Genomic DNA, 23,616 nt, shown 5'->3' with positions numbered 1-23,616 from the left:
CGTATTCCTCGATCTAGTTGTTTACAAACAACAAACGTTGAAGTTGGATTTCGCGTTCGCTAAAGTCTGGTGTTGTTTGCATTATTTTGACGCTCCACATAAAGGGAAATGCATTCTTGTTACTAGCATTCTTTCCGCACATAGGTAGTAGTTTAGGATGTCGCCACGGTCCTTTAGATTTCAGTTGAATGATCAATTACAAATTCATTTGTATTCTGAAATTTTCCAAATATTCAATGTGGTTTAAACAATTCGATGTAAACATTTCATAAGGTCACATACGCCAATGGGATTTTTTTATTTTCTTTTCTGTTAATAAGACCTTAATTTTCACGATTACTTACTCAATATTAGTGAATGACAGCCAAATTTTTCATTATTTCAATAGTACTAGGTATATAACGAATATTTGCATTTGCAACAGCGACGCAAAATCTCGAATCGAATGCACCTATTTTTGTCTTAACTTTAAAGTCAATCTATCGAATAAAATCTCATTCTAACTAATTGTTTTTATATACGAAATGAGTACTAGAACCGTCACCCTACAACATAGATTTCCAAAAACTAGTGTAAACTTAAATTCGCTAGGTGTTGATAACGGGAAGTAGTGGGCCTACTGCTACCCACTCGACTATTCGTCTCAATCTTCAAAAAAATGTAACACACCTTACAAGATTTTTTTTATCTCATTTTGAATCTATGTGAATAAATAAACCTTTCCGAGATAATTCTACATTCAAACAATTTAGCAGAGATCGCAGAGACCCCTGCAAATGTTCGCAAGGTTGTTCATACAAAGTTTTACACATAGTGCATATGATATTTGTGTCAGAATCGTCAATTTTTTTATTAATGCGGTCGCTTTTCTTGCTCATGCTAATGTAGGCTGGAGCCCGCTCGCACGATTATTATATTAAAACACATTACTAAATATGTCCAGTTTGGTTGAATTGCAATTGTTGTAAATTACAAAGTCCCATTTTTTCCAATATATACAATCTGATATTTGTGATCGCATCAATTGTTTGGTTTACAGCTGTAGGCTAAGAATGCTTGCGAAGCCTGTTGAAACAGAGGATCGAATTCGATTAAGGAATGTAATATCAAAAAATTTATTGTTTTCTATTTAAAATTGTATGATAACAATGGAAAATTAAAAAAGAATATACAGTCATCCAACTAGTAGTCACCGTGTTATTTTCTGGATTACTCGGAATTAGATTCAATATCTTTGCTATCACAGAAAAAATAGTTTTTATACATTATATTCAAATACATCCTTTTTCATTCTATCCTTCGAGCCAATGCATCGAATAGAGATAGAATATCCGTCTCTAACTAATGGTTTCAATATATGAGATGAATAGGAGTACCGTTTTATTTCCCACCGGTTTCAAACCTAATGATCATTCGCATGTTCGCAAAATATTCCTGATTTAAACATAGAATGTAATTGTATCAATATTAAAGCTGGTATTAATTTTTTGTTTCGATTGTAGAGGTTTTAACCAAAAGGTCATTTACCTCTGGGACCGGATATTTTCTAATCCTATGTGCAGGGGGATTGGTAGAACACAGGTAGACAGCGTGAAACCGCGCTATTCCCGTGTTAAAAAAAAGATGATACTCTAGAAAAAAATCGAATGAATTCTGTTAATTTGGAATGATAAATTTCCTTGCTATGTTTAGCCAAAAACTGATACATCGTAGGAAAATTTCGCAGAATTCGGTAATTTTTTAACGAATTTTCAACAGCTGAACGTTCGGTAATCAGTTCGGTAATTGAATTGATTACCGATCGTTCGGTAATTGCTGAACTGTCAAACAACTACCGTAAACTGTAAACCAAATGGATCTAACTGGTTGTTCGGTATTTTTTTATTTTCCTTTGGTTAAAATTCTTTTATTTTCGGATTTTAGAAAACTACACATATTCACAAAAACGAATGAAGAAAATTCCAACCTGCTATGGTTTTATTCCACGAAAAAGGGTCAGATGTTCCGGTTGACCGGAATTATGAGCACATTCCAAAACACTGCACAATCCGTCGAGTCCACCAGAAATTACCCTTGAACGATTTGTGTAGGCAGCAAGTGGGCAAGTGATACAAAATTATTTTCTGCCTATAAGGAAACAAAACGTTTTAGTGGTTCTAATATTTTAAAAACTTTAGCACCTGTACCTCAATCCATTCAATTAACTCTACAAGATTTTTTCGTTTGATTAATAAAAAGACACTTACTAAAAAATTTGATCAACTGTTTGACAGTTAGTTTTCACGACAATCAGTATTTACAGAAGTTCGGTTATTAGAGAATTATTTTACCATACGGACGGTATGGGTTTTACCGCATTCGGCGACTATTCGGATTTACCGTATGAATTGTATATCTATTCACAGAACTCTGTAATGAAAACTGATCGTCCGGTAAAAATTTGCATAATTTTTGTAAAATGACGTTCATCTACCGAAATATCGGTCATTTCTATTGATTACCGAAAATTATTGATTATCGTCAAAAAAATTACCGAATAACGGAATTGAATTTTGGTGTGTAGAGAGCTAATTTCTGGTTAATGGCTTATGTTTCTCTATTCATTGAATAATAAGCATACTTTAATTTAAGTTATTCGTTCTTGTATTATTTCATTGTACATGAATTGTTTGTTCTTTTTTTGAATGATATTATTCATGAAATTCTAAAAGTTACATATCGTGTATATAAACATCTAATGATGACGTACAATGGCGTAGTATGTATTTTATTTACTTCAGCTGTTCGAAGTCATCCATCAAAAATTGTATGGAACTGAATCTAATCAAATCAATGTCGTCTCCTAACTTCTATTTTCTAGAAACATAAGGATTTGCATATACGTTACGCATGATACCGCGACGGGCTGCGATAGCAGTTATTATTTCTGCGGATAATTGTAATTCGAGTGATTCACGAACAGACGAAAACGTAAGTATTCGTGATAGATTTCTCTTTTGATCTGATGTTGCCTGTATGCTGTTTCACAGGAATTTATGACGATGGCTTTATTGTTTTGACGTTTGGTTGCTACCTGATCACGACTGATCGTTCTATCTCGCTCACACTCTCGATTCCCTTCATTCATTCATGTTCGATCTGACGAGGTAAAATAAGCGATCGTCAGCATCCCTTCGATAATTCAATGACGATGAATCGGAATATTATGTCTTCGTGTATAGTTCATTGAAAAAAATAGCAGTTACAGCATCCAATGTGCAAAACACACATAAGCAAGTGAGACATTATTTGTCACGCACGTATTTCGAACGTATATCAAACACAGCGCATTGTAGGTGTTGGTTGGTTTTGAGGATGGAGCTATTGATCAGTTCGGCTGCTTTTATTGCTGCTATTGGTTAACGTAAATGATGTTCGAGAAAAAGGGTAAGACATTGAGGATGATAAAAATGATACAGAAAGAGTAGAAAACTTTAGTGACAATGAAGGAGGTGTAGTGTAATGATGATTTTTTTTTCCATTCCGAGATCGTTTTCTCTCTTCTCTCAATAGAGTTCCCATGCTCGCGCAAGGTTGGAAGTAACGATAGTTGGAGCTGTCGAGTTAAGTGATAAAACGAGATGGACGAAAAAGTGATAGAGAAATCTGCATATGTGAGAATATTGGTAGACCATAGTGCATCAGTACAGTTTTTCTTTAAAACAAATAGCAATACAAATAAAAGTTTGGATATATTGGTGTAGTGTTGTCTGCAGGTAGTTGTGTGCAGCCTTCTGCACAAACATGGCACCGAAGTGTGAGGCGTTGTGTCGTCATGTTTAATTGTGATTTGTTTATTTGCACTAATGTGTGCGGCCGCGCAAAATGGAACTCAAGGATGTATTTTCTTGGATTTATTGATTAATGATGTGATAAGCTGCCACGATGGACAGTAACAAAGTGCTGAAAAATGAATCTCCGTGTGTGCTAAAAAGTGACATCCACTGCATCGTACAGTGCAGTGCTTGTGTCAGTTATGAATCAACGAAAAGACCTGATGCGCATATGTAAACAAACTAAAAATGTAATACAAAAAAAAATGCAGGGACATTTTCTAGTGCCTCTAAATATAATCTATCAAAAACAGTTAACAGTTTGATTATGAGTCCTCCAAATAGATAAACATGTAAATCGTTTGTTGATTTGAAACTACTCGCACGGACGATACATAATTAACCGCTTTATCGAAGATAAAAGAACGGTGCGAGAAGGACGTCACCATTCTCTTAATTGTAGCAGACGTTAATCAAGAATCAATTCACAATTAGCGAGAAAATCCCATCGCATTTTTCGTTTATTTTGATGATCACTGTAATACGTGTGGGGTGATAGGAGGTTGAGAGTAGAGTATGAGGCTTTTATTTCACCGCCCAGTGTGCTTGAGCCTCAACTTGAAAGAATTCTTAGTGTCGGTAGGATCGTGATAGTGGCTATATAACTGTCCCGTACACTCGTGAATCGGCTACGAAATCTGTTGAAACAGAATGTGAAGTTCAGCATATGAATGTACAATCTGCGCTTCAAACTAGAATCATGCTAGATGCATCAATAATGTTGAAGTGATGTCTATTGTTTATTTCGAGTGGGCCTAACTGCAACTCTTTGTTTACTTTTTCCATTTCGTGGTAAACTTGGCCATTATGGAAATTTCGGTATAGTTTCCTGTATTAATCGCAAAAATTTCTGCAAAGTGTTATGTTTGAAACAAGGAGGTAATCTAATTATTCGTGGATGAAAAAAGTAAACAAAGAGAAACTTGTCACTTGCAGTTATGGCCGTTTCGTCGTGGCTTTGCTTATTTCGACGTAAACATTTCAAAAGGGCCTAAAAACATTTAAAAAATTCTCTTTATATACTTTCTCTTTCGACTATATCTGCGTTATTAGGCAATTCTTCTTTACATATCTGATACTGGTACATTTCCTTTCATTCTACAGGAATATTTTATAAGTAAACGTGAATATTGAGGAGTTAGTAACAGAATAAAAAATAAACAAAGAGAATCTCTCATTCGTTTATATGATCTTATGAAATTTTTTTATAAAAGCAAAAATACCAGAATGGGTTCAATGTAATATTTGATTCAGCAATAAAAAAAACTTGATTACATACTAGGGTAATGGTAACAATAGTTATCTACCACTACCCTAATACATACCTTGTGATGGAAATAACATCATTATTATTAGGCCCTTACACCCAACAATAAATTTTCTTATATCTAGATGATCATTAGATTAGGTCCCAAAAGCAAATTACAGCCTTTCCTTGTGTACTTTCTTTTTCGATTATTATGGAATATATAGTTTAAGTTATTATTCTCTACAAAAAAAAAGAATGATTGTTAAGTGTACTTTAATATTTGAAAGAGAAAGTAAACAAAAAGAATCGGTTATTTGCACTTAGTACCTAATCTCGAAATTCATCGAGATTTAATAGTTTTATTCTCGATAAACATTAGGAAAAGGTCCCAAGAGAAAATGACAGTTTTTCTTTGTTTACTTTCTCTTTCAATTATTACGGCATATTCCTGTATTTTTATACACATTCTTCGGTGCAGATCGAAAGTTGATGATTTTTATTCATTGTTCTATGTAAAGTGTTAGAGAGAGGGATGGCCGATGGGACTGTAATAATCGAAAGTGAAAGTAAACAATGACAAAACTGTCATATAAACAGGGTCTTTTCTAGTGTTCGTCTTCTATCATCCGAAAAACGTTGTTCGTAACACATTTCGCCGAAATTTACAATGTAAACATTTTGTTAAAATTGAAATTTTTAACTGTACTGCATCTTGAAACTAAATGATTGTTCAATTGCACAAAAGTATACTCTAGATACCATACAAATTATTTTCCAAAAGAGTCTACAATGTATTGACTCTTTGGAAATTTCCTGTGTTGGTCACGCTACGAGCGTAGGGAAGTTAATTTTCAGTTATTCACCGCCAATACCGCCAAAGTTTGAGCCGTAATAGCTACGATGCTTCTCTGAGAATTGGCGTAGAAAAAAATAAATAAAGATTCCTCTTTCATTACGACGCTACAGAAAACTAGCTGCGTTATTTGATGCCAGATCATTGATCATTTCACGATATCAACGTTGTCCTTTTTTGAGATTAGGACTGGTCTTAAATGAACTTATAGAAAAACCTTTACTGAGTTGTAGCCTTTGCTATTATTTCGGCAGACTTTCATTTAACGAGCTTTTGACAGAATCCTTATGGGAGTTGTGTCTGTGAGGCTTGTTCCACGGTACCTAACGAAGAGCGCAAACATTTTCCGAATATCTTTTGAGTTAATGAACTGAACAAATCTCATATGTTGAATAAATGAGATGAATATCATAAATTCATTTTCCAGAGCGTGTGTTCATACATGACACAGAAAAATCGTACCAAATATTTTCAACTAGCCGTATAATTTTTTCAATTGGACAGGACTTATTAGTTGATGACCAAATACATTGATATTGGTTATATCGGATCTTTCTTCCCGGTTCCGGAATTACCGGAAAAGGTGATCGTGTACCCAAAAGCAAGAATCACTCTAATTTGTCAGAAACATCATTTTATCCTGATCGGGTTTTCGCTTCCGGAAACTACAAGGTAAAGTTCAGCTGAACCGGTTCACAGTTTCCGGAAATAGAGGTCAAAAACTCAAAAATGGAACTCGAAATCATTTTCTCGGAGACGGCTTTAGATTTTTGTTTGGCTCAAAACTGTTTATAAATTGAAATGCCCAAACTAACTTTTTCATTTCTATTGAAAGAGAAACTTTTTGAAGAATTCCTTAGTACTATTTATGAAAACATGAGTTATATGAGAAAGGCATCACCACACCACTAGGTGGATTTAAACTGTTTTTTTTAAATATGGAGTTATGTTAAAAGAAGCGACATCGTCAATATTTTCCAAATTTGCAGATATTTTTATTTTAGTCAAATAAACTCACTTCGTTAATACCATTCATCGGTTTTCGTTTCTGGAAGTGTCGGAAATCGTGATCAAAAAGTGGATGGATTTGGGTGGATTTCACTTTGATATTTGAGAGATGGCAGAGTAATCTTTTGAAAATTCGGATTCGAATGAAACCGACTGCCGGTTCAGATATCACAGGGCGATGAGTGTTAAAAATTCTAACAATTAATGCAATTAACGGAAAATCTTCAAGACTATTGCAGTATGCAGGTTAGATGAAGGCCACAGAAACTTACATCGGCTGTACTCATTCCGAGTTTCAGTTTCGGAAATATCGGAAGTAGTGGTCAAACATTTTAATATGGAACTTAAATTAATTTTTCATCTTAACGATACCGAGAAAGATATCATCACACCACTATGTGGATTAGAACAGTGTATTTTACATAAGAACGCTTATTTCATTAGGCAATACATAATACAATTACATAATATTAAAATTTCTTAATTCTACTATCAATTCATAGTCATACAAAACATGCTTTTCTAAATATTTATTTTCATATTTATTTATATTTATATTTTGAATCTCCTAGAAACTTTCTATCTTTTATTGAACCTACTTAAAACAAAGGGATAACAAAATTTACCTTGTTTCTGTTTTACACGAATATTAAATATTATATTACGAATATTACACCTATACTTGTGTTATGGGGAAAAAATATTTTTATTAAACACAAATTCGAGCGAATATTGCCGGTTTCACACCGGTGTGGTGTAGTACAAAAACAAAAAAAAATGATTCCTTACCAAACCAAATCTTCTATTATCACCAAAGATATACAGTTTTGTCAACGAACTTCTGTTGATAGATTCCATTATTGTGCAATGATTGACCACTGCAGTCTCTTTTAATGATATCTACAATAAAGTATGGGGTTCTTCCCGTACTTCCTACCATAATTTCAAGAAGAGTAAAAGCAGTTGTTCAACCTGATTTTATGTTAATCAAAAACTAATAATGATTTTTTTTACGTTTCTTGTCGATAGTAATATAATTCGTGTAATATAATATCGTTCCTCAGTAGCAATAAAATCGTCAGCAACGAATTTATAGTAGCAATATTAATTATTTATTTTTCCTTTTTTTCAGGTTATCATATTTAATACTTACCCTAACGTAATAACCAATATCAAGCAACACATTAATCATAAACAAAGTTTACATTAACGTACATCAAACCACTGTAACATAAATCAGCAATCATTAGCAAGGATTACTGGACGCAATCGGCTTAGTTAGCTTTTAGAGTGCGTCACTAAAACTTAGTAAACCCAAATTTCGAAGAATCTATACATCGGACACTGACTGTCCGGTATCCGCTCTGAACAGAGTGGTATACGACGGCAACGGCGATCAGTCGGGCAAAGTAAAGTATGTCACAGAAAGGACAGAAGCGATCGAACCGTGCCGATAATGATGGACCACCGCCGATTAAGAAACGCAAAGGCCGCCCAGCGGTATCGTCGATGGAAGACGACAACTCGCTTACGTCCAACACCGGTGGTCCGACGACGCCAACCAAGAACTGGCAACCACGGGCGGTCATCGACCTTAAGATGTCCAGCATCTATAACCGTACTGCACCGGAAGCACCGGCTGAATTGTTTAGGTAATGTTTCGATCTGATTGGTATAATCAATCTACTTTCAAAAACAGTTTCCGGCTGAAGCTTTTAAGATCAAACACATGTTTGCTTATAAAATTCATCATTATAATTGTAAAAAATTTCTCTCCAATCACAGAAAGGATCTGATCAGTGCCATGAAGCTACCCGATTCAGAACCTCTCGCAGCCGATGAATATTGGGTCATTAATGACCAGTGGAAGCAAGATTGGGAGCGTGGCGTGCAGGTTCCAGTAAATCCCGACTCCTTACCGGAACCATCTGTCTCGATTTTACAGGAGAATCACTACAAGAAGCGACAGGATTTTAAGCTGTTAGTATCCCCTTTATATTTGGCGTGCTCAAAAGTGTAATTGCTTTTTTCTATGATTCCAGCCCGAAAAACAAATATATTCGGATAACAAAAGATGAGTCGTTTTCGCATGATCAACACTACCTATCGAATACTCCGGCCATTTCCGAACAAGTCTGTTACTACGATCTCGATCGATGTGACGAGGCGTGGTTGAAGGTATTCAATGGAGAACGGAATCTAGCCGGACTGGTGCCAGTGACCGACGAGCAGTTCGAGAGGGTTGTAGAAGAACTAGAAGTATGTTTCAGGGTTTACGCGTAGACTTTGTGTTACTAATTCTCAAACTTTTGGACACAATCCACAGGTTCGATGTTGGGATAAAATCCAGGCAATCATGAAGAGCGAAGAAGGTCTTGGCATTGAGTATGACGAGAATGTGATTTGCGATGTGTGTCGGTCGCCTGACTCCGAGGAAGCGAATGAGATGGTGTTCTGTGATAATTGCAATATTTGTGTGCATCAAGCTTGCTACGGAATTACTAACATACCATCTGGTGAGTACGAAGGTTTTGCATGTTAGCATGCTATTTGGGATGGTTTTGTGTCATAAAGCTTCAATATTATGCCAAACATCGTTATGTCAAACTTGGTAGTCCCACACTGATTTCACAAGCATATTTCCGCTTCAGGTGAAATTCGATTGAAAGATGCCAAATGACCGATCAGAATATAGAGAAAAAACAATTCAGTTTAGAACACATTTCTGCAAGCTTACAGCAGAATAGGAGCCATAACTCCCGAAGAATCTTTCATACGTTGCGAGTAGTAATCTCAACAATTCACAGTCTAAAAATACTTAACACGAAGCACATTTAAGGGTTAACTATTTTGCAATTCTAGCTAAACTCTGTCGCATTTGTTTAAAATTGGATTGTATGAAAATGCCATCTTAACTAACTTTTCTAAGAGATGTCCTGACCGATTTTAACAAACTTAGATTCAAATGAAAAGTCTTTTTTCGGAGATGACTGTAGCGATTTTCACAAAATTAGATTCAAATGAAAGGTCTCATAATCACATAGAAAATTCCTGAATTTCTTGTTGATCCGACTTCCGGTTCCGGTTCTTATGGTCCTATACAAAACTTCTGAATTTAAAGTGTCTTGAAAATTATGTACCATCACTTAAAGATGCGAAACATAAAACGTAAAAAATTCTCTAAACTCTCCTCAAAATCACTCAATTTCAATTCGATAGTCATTATCAGTAGACAGCCAAACAAACCGATTCCGGCTGTCCTGGCTCCTGGTTTCCGATTCCGTAGGCACCGGAAATAGTAGTCATATTTTCCGAAATGGATCTCACTCACTTGTTTCAGCGATGGTTTGACCGATTTTCACGGACGTAGGTTCGAATAAAAGGTCCTATAGTACCACGCGGAATTCTTGAGTTTCATCCGAATTCGATTTCCGGTTCCGGAATTATAGAATAAAGTGTGTTAAAAGTTTAGTCATTATCAGTAAACTGCTAAACAAAACGATTCCGGTTATTCCGGAATCAAAGAAAATTGTTTTGAAGAATACCACAGTATTATACATATGTGGTAGTATGATTGATATGAGAAAGGCATCATTACACCACTAGGTAGATTAAAACAGGTTTTATATTGTTTTTTTTTCTATTATTACCTTACTTGCCTCTTGTTACCATTTCATCTAGATTAAGTCTTAGGTTTTTTTTATAAACGAATATCATTTATGTTCTGTTCTTTTCACATTGTGTCTTTTGATAATAATTAAATAACGCAGCGGCTCTAGATAGTAGATTTATATTTACTTGAGTAAAGTGAACGATATCTATCCAATCATTCAGAACAGTCCGGTCATTTGGTATACGCTTGTTTTGCATACGGTCATTTGGCTTACAGGTAATATGGCATAAACTTATTTGGCATAAGCACTAGAGATGGGCAAGTTCGGGAACAATTCAAAAGAACTAGTTCTTCGGGAAGAATGAGTATACAAATGTTTTTTTGTTGAAGGACGATAGTTCTCTAGCCTTTGAAAAGAAATAGAAGTTGTTGAATACTATAAGATAGTGTATTATTAGCTGTATATTTCAAAACGGTCGTAGCTTGCAGTAAAAATTGTATACATTTAATGACCTCTGAAAAACTGCACAAAAGGTAACGATTGCTCCTTTAAATACATGCAAGAAAGTCACTGCATTCATTGTTGAATAGTTTGTTACCAACGAAATATAATTATTTGCTCCAGTATGGGGTTTTCAGGAACATACAAAATTTCTGAAAAACAAATGAACGGCTCAGGAGAACTAGTTCTTTCGGTAGAACTGTCCAGTTCTGAACCGTTCTTCGAAATCAACTTTTTGTCTATCACTAGTTTCAACAATCAAACAAAAAAAACAAAAGGAATTACATAATCTGACTGTACTGACTTCGATATTGAGTTTATATGCTTTAACAAGTAACACAATCAAATAACATCCGCCCTTTTCCTTCTACGCTCAACAGGTCAATGGATGTGTCGAACATGCTCCATGGGTCAGAAACCGGACTGTGTACTCTGTCCGAATAAGGGCGGTGCGATGAAATCCACTCGGTCCGGTCAGAAGTGGGCCCATGTTTCCTGTGCTCTGTGGATACCCGAAGTCAGCATTGGTTCCGTTGATCGGATGGAACCAATCACGAAAATCTCCAGCATACCAACCAGCCGATGGGCACTGATATGTGTCCTCTGTCGGGAACGGGTGGGAGCCTGCATACAGTGTTCGGTGAAGACCTGTAAGACGGCTTACCACGTAACGTGCGCCTTTCAGCATGGGCTCGAGATGCGTGCAATTATCGAGGACGAGAACGCCGAGGATGGGGTCAAGCTGCGCTCGTACTGTCAAAAGCACGGCGTCCATAAAGGTAAACGTGATAATAAAAATTCCAACAACAACACCGGCTCGGCCACCGACGATGAAACTGTCAGCAGTGGGGAGGTGAAACGAAAGAAACGTAAAGACATGACCTCAGAGGAACGCAACCAAGCGCGGGCTCAACGCATGCAGGAAATAGAAGCAGAATTTGATAAGCATGTTAGTGTTAAAGATATTAGTTGTCATTTGTTAGATGTTGATCAGGAAGCTATTCATTACATTTATAACTATTGGATATTGAAACGCAAATCCGGTCATAATCGTCCACTCTTACCACCTAAGACTGACGATGTGGACATGGTGGCTCAGAACCAAGAACAGGCGGACGATTTGGAGAAAATGAAAATGTTCGTCCACTTGCGTCAAGACCTCGAACGGGTTCGTAATCTGTGCTACATGGTCAGTCGGCGTGAGAAGTTGTCGCGTTCATTTTTCCGTATGCGGGAACAGACCTTTCACAAACAGATTGCTTCCCTGTGTCAGCGGGCAACTGATAAGAAACCTCTAGACGAATCTACTATTGATGTTATTATGCAAGCGAACCACGGTCCTACGATATATGATAGACTTTATTCAAGTGATTCCGTTAGTAATAGGGCAGTACTGAGTTTAGAAGATATGTTAGAACGTATAATTGGTGTACATAGTAGCAGCAGTTCGGGAAGCAACAGTAAGATAAATAATCGTAAACAGCAGCAACAGCAGCAGCATGGTAAAGAAAAAGAAGAGAGTGTTGGTGCTAGCAATAATAAAAAACCTACGGACATTAACGGCATGAGTAAAATTACCCATCCGCGACAGATCGCCAACAAACAGGATAACAAACGGACGTACATCAATGGTGCCGCACGGCGGAGTATTAGCGACATTTCTAGTGAGAGTGACACACGGTCGCGAAGGAACATGACCACAAGTGCTAGTTCTGCGGAGGAGGACGATGTTAAGAAAAATCTACCACCGGTAACAAAGAAGAAGGCACGCCAAACTAAAGCTGCAGATCGGAAGCGAAGAAAAGTTAGCTCATCAGCCGAGAAAACCCGCGCCACGTCGATTGCTAGTTCAAGCGAAGACGAAGGAAATGAACGACTGAAGCCGGTAGCAGGTATGACAGAGACTCCACAATCTAAGAAGGGCAACCAATCGCGCAATCAATCACTACGACAAATGGAGCGAGAGTTGGTGGACGATCGAATGCACCTATCCGACTCCAACGATAGTGATGAGATTGTACCAATTGTGCCACGCAGCGGTAGTCAGTCTGGTGCACAAAATGTTTATGCGAACAAAAAAATGTTGCACATCTACTCCGATTCGGATAGTACCGATAAAGACAAGACTGATAATACTGCAAGCGATTCACAGCAACATCCGTTCCGCACCAAAGCAGCTATGAAAGAGTTTAATCTAGCGGAAGCGGACAGACTCAAGCAGAAGTCCCTCTCACCGGTCAAATCTCTGAAAGCGGCAACTGCGACCATAGCATCGGTGTCCGCAGCTCCCTCGGGTTCGGTGCAAACCAAAGCAGAAATTAAAAAAGCATCTGCAGAACAAGTCAGTGTTACAGCGATACCGGCAGCTAGTAGTAGTAATAGTAGTACCAGTAGTAGTTATGGTTCAACGAACAAATCTAACAAGGAAAGCGGGACCATCGCACGAAAAAAGCAGGAGAAGGAAACAGTTAAGCAATCGAACAAGAAAGAGTTTTCTACTGACTTCCTTGTGGTACCTCAGCGGGAAGCCGCCAAAAAGGCTTCTGAGAACTTGATGAAAACCAACGTGGCCGTACCAGTGCAATCAACTATGCCGGTTACTTCCAACATCAGTCAACCGTCGTCCGTCACCAAAAAGGAGGTTAAAGAAGGTCGTGACGCTGTGTCTAGTAGTAGTAGTAGCAGTAGCAGTAGCAGTTCCAGCAGTAGTAGCAGCAGTAGTACTGGAAGTACAAGTTCCATCAGCAGTACTGGAAGCAACAGTAGTACTAGTAGTAGTAGTACGAGCAGTGGAATAAGTACAGGCAGCGGTACAAAAGATGCTGAGATGAAGGTGACAGCTGCTGGCAATAGCAGTAAACAGGCGAAAGAAATTGTGTCCGATACACCACAAAAAGTAACTGCTGCGGCAAAAAGAAATAACAGTAAAGCTACGAAACAGCAACTTCAATCATCTGTTGAACCGGCACCAAAGCAACAATCAATTGACAAGGAGAGACCGGCAGACAAGGAAAAACGAGAGAAACTATCACTCAAGGAAAAGGCAGCACAGAAGGCACTGGGTGATGAAACAGAAAAAGAAAAGGCGATGGTGGAAAAAATGCGAGAAAGTTCCAAAGAAGCTTCAATACTTGATATCCTGGCGTATGTACCTCAACGTCAGGCTGCAAAGAAAGCCGCCGAGCACATTAAAAGTGGCATGGGAAAACCAGCCGATGCTACGGCTGCTGCATCGGCACCATCCGCAGTGCCAGTCGTTACCGAAGAACAAAAGTCAAAAGTTTCCACCAAGGCTCCCATTCCCAGCACCACGACAAGCAGGAAGGAGGAAAAGAAACTTTCTACCACATCTAGTAGTTCCAGTTCCGAAACTAGTTCGTCGTCGTGTTCTAGCTCTAGTAGCTCTGGTTCGGATAGCGATGAAGAGGAAGATGAGAACGACAGCAAGAAGACAGCTGGAGCTCCGTTACAAACTAAAGCTGCTATTGCAGCAGCAGCAGCATCTTCCAAGGGTGTTTCAGCGTCTCTTGCTGGCAAAACGGAGACTGCGGCCGTGCGGAAAACAGACCGGCAGATGCCCTTTCTTGACAAGAGTAAATCTTCCGAGTCTGGTTCCAGTTCTTCCTCGTCTGATAGCGATTCCGACTCCAGCAGCAGTCAGAGCGATGACTCGACGCGATTACAAACGAAAGATGGCAGAAGGAAAACCCTCACGCCAAGACGAGATACTAGTCCCAAGAAGCAGATCGGTCGCAAGGAGTCCGAGTCCGGCAAGAAACAAACGGCGGCAGCAGCAGCAACAACAACAACAAACAAATCTTCTACAGCGAATGCAGCCTTACGTGCAGCTGATAAGGCTTCAGCTGCCGCTAAAAGAGAATCACACTCACCAGTTCCGAACAAAACAGTTGGTAGTGCCACTGGCTACCGAGAACCGGGCAAGGCTTCGACCGTACCCATCGAACCTCAGCCGACAAGTGGCAGCAGCATTACGTCCTCAAAATCTACACTACCCGTCAAAGACATCAAAATGCCTCACGATCGATCCCGAGCTGCTGACTTGCTCAAATCGGGAAATCATTCTAAGAATGTCACTGGTGGTAAAATGATTCAAAACCGGCGCAACTCGTGTCTCGTAACGACGACAAATGATGCTAAGTCGGTTGCACCGACAACAGAATCAAACAGTGCTACCAGCAAACCAGCATCGATTCGAGATCGTCGAAAGTCAGTTTATGTAGACTTTGAACGGGAACGAAAGGAAAAAGATCGGTTGGCCGCCGAAGCAGAAAAGATGATCAAGGAGGAGCAACAGAAAAAGAAATCTGCCGAAAAGGTTGGGGCGGTTCAAAAAGAAAAACCAACAGCTGCCGAGAAAGCAACGGTTACTAAGAAAGCAGCAGCAGCCGAGAAAGCGGCGGCTGCTGCTGCTGCAGCCGCCGAGAAAGCATTCGTCGCTGTAAAAACGACAGTTTCCGAAAAGGCTACAGTAATTGCCGAACAGTCGGTGGTAACTCACCGATCAAAGGCCACTGATTCGTCGAAGAAAGCAACAGCAACCGAAAAAGAAGTTGCTGCTTCGAGAGCTGAGCAACAAGCAATAAGTGTGGATGCTGATCGGACGACAGCCGTTACCACAGGAAAAGATGTAACCTCACCGTCCGTTCGAAATCAGAAAACATCTCGAAAGGAACCGGATGCATCGGTTCGTGGCGAAAAGCATGACAGTTACAGTAACCGTAGCCGGGGTCTTTCTAATACCTCTCGCAGTGAAAAGGAAGATATAATACTCATTGACGATTCGTCATCTCGAAGTAGTAGTGGTAAGAAGGAAGATGATTTAGCCGTGACACGAAATTCTCCCTTCGGAACAGATGCTACCAAGAAAGAAGATAAGAGGGATAATATTTTGATGTCGGAAAATCTTGTGCTCAGTCGAGTAAAAATCGATGACAAAAAAGATAGCGGTGCTAGGTCCGGATTTATTAGTAGCAGTAACCCTGAAAAATACTCAAATATTCCAAATCTAGATGACAAATGTGGTACGGAGGGATTATTTGACACCGACAAAAAAGATGTTTTGGTTGAAGAAAAAGTTGACGTCAAACTACCGGTCATTACAAGAGAAAAAGAATCAGCTGATAGCAAAGAAAAATCAACAGACCAACTGGTTGATAGCAAGAAGGATATTGAGATCATATCACTGGTGGATGATTCCAGGTCGAATGATGGTCGCGATGTTGTGATAGTGGAAGATGCCTCGAATGATGCCAAAGCGAATAGGAAAAATATGGTTGGTAATGATAAAGAACTGGAGGAAGATAAGAAAGTGTTCGCTAGTGAGTCTTTGCAATCATTATCATCCGCGCAACCGATTACAGAGCGCAACAGTGAGTCCACTTTGCCCGCAGTAGAGGAAAGAAAACAATTTGAGTTAGAGTCACTGGCGATGGCTGCTGTTCCCGTCACATCCCCGTCTTTCCAAGCACCTTCAAGTATGCACAACATTCCAACTACCACGAACAGTATGAGCAACATTATGAACAATTTCACTAACAGTAGTACCATTAGCAGTAGCAATAATTTGGCTTCCAAGGATGCTGGATTGAATACAACGGGTGGTTTGTGTCAGTCGATATTCGACTTACTATCGTTGCCGGCGGTAAATGAATCGGTTACGGACGATACATTTGGTTTAAATCCCCCTCTGAACTTCCCATTTATGGAGGATGGCAAAGAAGATACCCAGCGAGAAACGCTTAACCTCGTGGAAAAACTTAGACAAAAATACAAGAAAGTTACGAGTGTAGGCCATGATCAGAAGCAGGACGAAAGTAAAGATTCTCGTTCTGAAATTATACCTTATGATGATGCCAAACTATTTGAAACAGTCAGTCAACCGGCTGCTTTGGATTATAATGCCAGTAGTAAAGACATTCCTGCGATTGCCCAAGCACTAGAGAAAAGTAAACCGAACAACGACGTTGATTATTACAAGTACAACTCGAATGATGCCGTCGAAGGTTCGGTTCATCACAGCAAGAAGAATTTGAAAGATGGCCACTTGGATCATCTCACTAGCAGACCGTCTGACGAGCGTTGGGTACCTCCATCAATGTTGCAAGATCATAACCAACAACAGCAACCACTACCTGCCACAATCAACGATAATCGAAGAATGCTTCACCAGCAACAATCACAGCCTCCCAGCTGCATGGAAACAGCAGCCATGCTCAACAATCAATCCAGTTCGGGTAACCAGAAACAACAATCACACATTAGTGCACAGGTATCAGGTTTATTCGATAGTATGGTACCTCAGCAGACTAACCATCACCATCATCAATCGCAACACTCTCATTTGGATGACATCAATCAACTACCGGAGCTGGACTTTATGCAGACCATAAAAAATGTCGCCAATCAAAATGAAGCTACCTCATTACTGTTTGAAAACTTGCAGCAACAGCGTCGCTGGAATGATATGATGCCGAATCAAAAGAAACACGAATGCTCTGTGATGCAGGAAAAGGCGAATATGTTGCTCAAACAGCAGCAACAACAACAACAACAGCAACAGCACGATCTTAACGCAAATAATCATCGCAATAAACTGAATGATCTCAACAACTTTATGGATATCCAGAACCAGTTGCCACAATCTCAACCTCAACAGCAGCAGCAACAACAACAACCGCAGCCACCAAACAGTATGAATCCGTTGGAGCAGTACAACTTCAACGAAACCTCGCAGTATCCTGGCGCTGTGGCTTTATTCCCACCGACTAACGTACAGGTTCCCTTTCCATCACCTGGTGCTGCAATGTTTCCACCGAATTTCGCCTCAAACTTCTCGTCTGGTAAACAACAGCAACAACCACATCATCCGATGCTACCAACAGCGGCGGCTGGAGGTCAGCCACAACAACAACAACAACAACAACAGCAGCAGCAGCAACCTTCGACACCTTTGCAGCAACCCACGACAGTGGCTCGTGGTGCTGGTGGTAAACCAGACGAACTGTCAACAGCCAACAATCTCTGCGGCGCAACATTTACCTCGTCATCACACAATATGGCTTTAACGGAAGCTATTGTATCGCCACCGACGCCACAGCAGCAGAAACAACCAATGACTTCGCAGATGGCTGCTTCTCCGTTGGCGGCAATGGTCTCACCTAGCAATCAGCAACAACCAACTCCCGAGCATAACTTCATGATGAATCATTCGCCTGCCATGATAGCGCCCCAAACACCACAGATGCAACAACAACAACGAACTCCACAGCAAGATGGTGTCGGTATATTGCAGTCCTTGGACCAGAACAGTGTGGCAAAGAAATCACCTACCAAATCATCGCGATCATCGTCCCGCATTCAAAACCAAACCAACGACACATCGGTTGCGTTGGGTCACATGAAATCTCCAAACATTAGTCCCGGAAAAAGTCCCAAAACGTACGATCTCAAAGCGCAACAACCACAACCGCTGGCAGATCCGTTGCGCGGGAAACCATCGAAACCCGAAGGTGGTGCCAAGCGGGGGCCACGAGGGCCGCGCACGAACAACACAAACCAACGTGGTGCGGTTGCAGGGAAAGGTAAAAACGGAAGACAGGGTCGTGGTGGTCGACAACAGATCAGTTTTATTCCACAGTTGTCGCACAATGACTATAACGACTTTGTTGGTGGAACGATCCATACCAAACTGATCGGGACAGTGTACGATCCGGACTTTGATGAGGATTTGGCGTGCAACAGTATGGAGAAACTGAGGGATATGCGCGATCGAAGGCGTTCGATCGATTGTCGTCTTCAGGATACGTTCCGTACAACTCGCGAACCTTCCAAATCGCCAAAATTTTCAAGTCTGAATCTTTATTCTTCGCAATCTGGTAGCACCCTTGGAACGAAACAAAGCCGAACTACGTTCACACCGACTTCATTACCTCCTAGTCTAAGCTCGGGAATAGTAACGGGAGCAGACATCAATGTGACACAACCTAGTGTCAGCACTAGTCTGCAGGACATGGTCCAAACGGTGCTCCCGGGTCCTGTTGACATGCGGACTTACAACAGTGGGTTCGATTCTTCCACCAACACCGATGCGTACAATAATCATTTGCTGGGAGCATTCGCCAGTGGCACTGCTGACCAAACGCTGGCCGACATTGATGAAGATATGGAGAACGAGCTACAGTCGGCTTTGAAAGCTAGTAACAATAAGGTTGACTCAACACCACCAGCGTCTGCGACGTTGGCCCAGGTAGTTCTTCCTCATAATTCTTCTAGTATAACGGCCCTGTCGTTGCCTAGCGGATTAGTATCGGCGGTAACAGCGCTGCCGACCGCATTAGATCCAATCGAACAACCTCAAGAAGAAACTAACGATTCCGATAGTATAACAACTAAAGTTTCACTGGCGGATTCTCGGAATATCATGAAACTGAAAATCAAGGGACCATTAGCGCAGTTGGACAATAGTTCGTCATCTTCGACTACTACCCTGCAGCAATCTAGTGTGATGGAATCTAGTCTAAATGTTCCAATCATGTCAACGCCGTTAACAGTAAATGTAGGCGCTGGATCATCCAACCTAAGACGAATGCGCAAGAAAGAGTTGCTCCGGCAGTACTGGACCCAGGATATGAACCACGACGATCAGACAGGTCTGCAAGTAGTGGATCAGAATCCCAGCTTATCATTGACCACCGCAATCAGTAGAACGGTTGGCATTCCCAAGGCAGTTGATTCTCTTTGTACGATGCCAACCAGAGATGACTACAAAGATTACGGAGGAGTTGACTTTAAGAAACGTAAGAAGCTTTCGTCGAACATGTCACGAGAGCTGCGTGGGCTGGCACCTACGGAACATGATATTATGGAACGACGACGAAGTGTTGGTTCCACCGGAAGCAATGGGTCCACAAGCAATCTGACGGTGGATGTTCCACCGGCTGTTAAGCGACGATCACGAAACAATCGGACGGCCACGGTTACGGCAATGAATCAGCCGCAGGCGGCTCCCAAACTGAAGATCAAAATCGGTTCCGACGTGATGGAGGCCTCCGGTTCGTACAGCGATCGAATACGCCCACCGAAAAAACGGCTTGCCACGATGGCACCTCCCAGCCTGGAAGATTTGCGACGCGATGCGATGATGTTCGCCGAACAGATGATGTTCGACGATGAAGAGGAGGGACGAAGGGCGAAAAAACATAAAAATAAAGACAAGGAGCGGGACCGAGAGCACAAAAAACGCAAGAAGGAAAAGAAGCACAAAAAAGAGAAGGGTGAAAAATTGGACAAAGTAGAGATCATCAACAAAGCTGAGGATGCACCACGAATTGTCATACGGTTAGGTGTGAAAAAACCTGCCAGCGATGATGCGATGAATGTTCCACTGTTGGATTCAACTCGGAGTCAATTAAATTCACCGGAAACGGATCCACTAGCTATAGATCTAGCGGATTTGCACAACAGCAATGACAGCAGCAATTGTAGTAGTGGCGTTGTAAAACCATTGATAACACCGATCCGGCTGAAATTGGCCAGAAATTTATCCGGCAGCGGGTACATAATGTCTTCGAAAAACGAGCGTTCTGCTGGGGACCAGCCACTCAATAAACATCTGTCGGAATCTTGTGAAGAAACCAAAACATTGAACATTGTACTGCCAAAGTTGGATATTCCGCTGAACACAGAAACCATCAATTTAAGTGTTGTTCCCCCTTCGATAAGAGATTCCACATCCCCTAAATTCAGCAGTTTGGTTCATTCGGATCGGGATCCCTCTCTGTTAGATTTACTTCCAACGCTGGAATTGTGCAAAACAGTCGATCTAGGTGCAATGTCTTCGTTTACTTCTTCCACTAATACCGTCCCCACTATGTCTTTCAACAATGCCGTTAGTGGTGGTAATAATAGCGGCGGAATCAAATTTGGCCCATTTGGGGGATATCTTCCACAGCAACAGCAACAGCAACAGCAACAACAACAACAAGAACAACAACATCCACAACAGGAACAACAATCGCAACCACAATTACAGCAATCGCAACAGCATGAATTGTCGACGGCTGCAAAAGATTGTGAAGTGAGATGACGGTTTATGTAAATAGTCGTGTAAATGTTTTATTGTGCAAATCTCTCCAGTTTCATTGTGAATATTGTTTTACTGTTGGTACTTTTTTAAAATTAGATGTGTTAACAAATTTGAGGTCTTTGTAAGAGACATTCAAGCAAAACAAGATCCTGTAGGAAACTATTCGCTCGCTACTTCAAAGCGAACCTATTTTGTTTTATACAGATTTCTACTTTTTAACGTGTTTTCTTTTTGTGAGAGACGACAGTACACACACGGTCTATTTTGTTTTGATTTATTTTATATTTTAGACCAAAAACCTCATTTGTTCAAATTTGACGCACTTAATTCAGTAAGGGTACTCTAAAGTCTCCGTATGTATATAGTCAATCAGAATTTAAAGAAAAAAGTGGTTTGCTACGCAACGTTACTGATATATACAATATCTAGAAGAAGATAAAATTTACAAGGTGTGACTCAGTTTAAAAAAACTCACAAAAGTAAAAAAAAAAAACAAAAAACAATAGAGCTGGGAAAACGAAAACTTACTGTAGTTTATAGCGCAAAATAAAACAAAACGTTAGTTACTTTTATCAACAACTACCGGACAATGTTCGGCCCTCCGTTAGCTATTTCCCGTTTACCGAGACTACCCACTGGCAAAAAAGGAATACATTTGTAACACAGGAACTTCTTGTGCGTCTATTTTCGAATAGTGTAAGAAGAAGAAAAGTGCAAAATTCAATCGATCTCGAATGAAGACGCTTTGCTGGGTAACCAAAAAAGCTAGTGTCTATGTGTGCGTATAACAGTTGCTGTTGTTAATTTGGTCGGGTGTGAAAATAGCACAATGAGATTGTACGTATAAATTGGTCCCATCCATTGTTTTATGTAAATATCTTCTGCGTAGCAGCATGGATGCGACCGAAACTTTTCTTACCGGAACCAAAAACAAAAAAAAGGAACGGTGATTGCTCCACTAAATAAACCACATTGCGAGAATCGAGAACACATTATTATGTACATATGAAGCTAGTTCAAGAGCTGCTGTAATTTTAAGAAATCAAGTTTTGTTTTATACCGTTTAAGGAAAAGAAATGCAAACATCTATTGCATGTGTGTACAGTATAGTAGCGAAAAAGAAAAAGGAAGTTTCACCTTGTTCAAATGAAACACATTAGCTAAAATAAATTCTAAGAAAGAAAATATTGAATAAAAATCGATAGTAAAGGAAAACAAAAACCTTCAGTTACGATTAGTATTAATTTTTGTGTCGTAATGCCTACGATTACTATACACATGGTTTGTCCAAATAAGCTATTTAATTTATTTATGAGAAAACCCCTCCTTCGCGTAGCATTAAGTAACACTAAACGATAGAGAAGAAAATGTAATATAAGTAAACACAGAAAAAATACACAAAGTGAACTATAAAATCTTTTAGGGACAAGTAACAAAACAACAAATGCAGTTGAAAATTTTAGAGAGAAAAATCGACTAAGAAAATCGTAACTATCAATGTATTATACCTTTAATTACCAGGACGAAGTTGAATTATAACATAACACATGTAAAAGTAGACAATTTGAAACAAACAATGGAGATAAATTTAAATTAATTTAAGTACGTCAGATGGCAACAAGTAACAAAAGTGAAAGGTAAATTGTGAATATGAGTAAAATATTCTCTCTAAGTTTCTTAGAACAAGTAAATGTCAAATATCATGTAACAAAATATTATTATTAGACCTGGTAACTCTAAACAGAAACGAAGAGCAGAAAAATGCATTGAAAAAACGCAATATATTTTATTATTATTTTATATTTAATTTTCTTTCAAATCTCTGTAAATTATGGAAAATTTACAACAAAATCAATATAAATAAATTATTCTTGCAAATACATAATTGGAAAATAATAATCAACCGCTGTTTTGTTTCACTTTCATTGCGAAATCCTCTCGAATGCGAGCAACGCCCTGGGTGGGTGTGTTGAAGTCGTGGAAACGAAGAACGATTGTTCGTTTGTGATACGTTATCAGCTAGCCATCACCCGAACGCAGTATTGATAAAACCGGACCACAATTGATTCACGGAAACTCTTGACCACTACTCGAACGCTTACAATTGAAAACGCAGATATGAACTAGCTGCAGTTGTTTGAACGTTGCTCGAAGTTGTTCTATGAATTTGGTATCAATGTGCCGGTTTTGATGGCAACCAATCGGGAATATGGTCATTCATTTACCAGGCCTCGGAGAAGGATTCGGCATCTGCGAACGGTGAGTAGTCGTTGGAAGTATAGTTGGCAAGCATTTCCTGATGTAACGCACGTGCGAAAATGTATGCTTGGTGTCAATAAGAATTATTACTTGTTTTGAGCTTTGAATGTATTTTAAAGTTACCGACGCAGCGTTAATTTAGTATTACTAAAGAA

At 39.6% G+C, this 23,616-nt stretch overlaps 1 protein-coding gene across 7 annotated transcripts in view; it reads left to right on the top strand.

Annotated features, from left to right (window-relative positions):
• LOC131439250 (PHD finger protein rhinoceros) overlaps nucleotides 1-23,101 on the top strand; it is a 31,240-nt gene extending 8,139 nt beyond the window's left edge. For 2 of the 7 annotated variants that reach the window (XM_058610037.1, XM_058610038.1), the window contains exons 2-8: nucleotides 2,861-2,970; nucleotides 3,030-3,426; nucleotides 8,115-8,634; nucleotides 8,768-8,962; nucleotides 9,025-9,241; nucleotides 9,309-9,498; nucleotides 11,478-23,101. In XM_058610037.1, the coding sequence (XP_058466020.1) occupies nucleotides 8,399-8,634; nucleotides 8,768-8,962; nucleotides 9,025-9,241; nucleotides 9,309-9,498; nucleotides 11,478-21,202 (10,563 nt within the window). In that variant the 5' untranslated portion in view covers nucleotides 2,861-2,970; nucleotides 3,030-3,426; nucleotides 8,115-8,398 and the 3' untranslated portion in view covers nucleotides 21,203-23,101. Of the gene's footprint in view, nucleotides 1-1,562; nucleotides 1,582-2,860; nucleotides 2,971-3,029; nucleotides 3,427-8,114; nucleotides 8,635-8,767; nucleotides 8,963-9,024; nucleotides 9,242-9,308; nucleotides 9,499-11,477 lie in introns of those variants that run through there. The other 5 variants (XM_058610034.1, XM_058610035.1, XM_058610040.1 and 2 more) reach the window with 3 other exon arrangements.
• The last annotated feature ends 515 nt before the right edge of the window (nucleotides 23,102-23,616 follow it).

Source organism: Malaya genurostris, chromosome 3 (assembly GCF_030247185.1).
Source record: "Malaya genurostris strain Urasoe2022 chromosome 3, Malgen_1.1, whole genome shotgun sequence".
Classification (NCBI taxonomy): Eukaryota; Metazoa; Arthropoda; class Insecta; order Diptera; family Culicidae; genus Malaya; species Malaya genurostris.
This window is presented reverse-complemented; position numbering and strand designations above follow the sequence as displayed.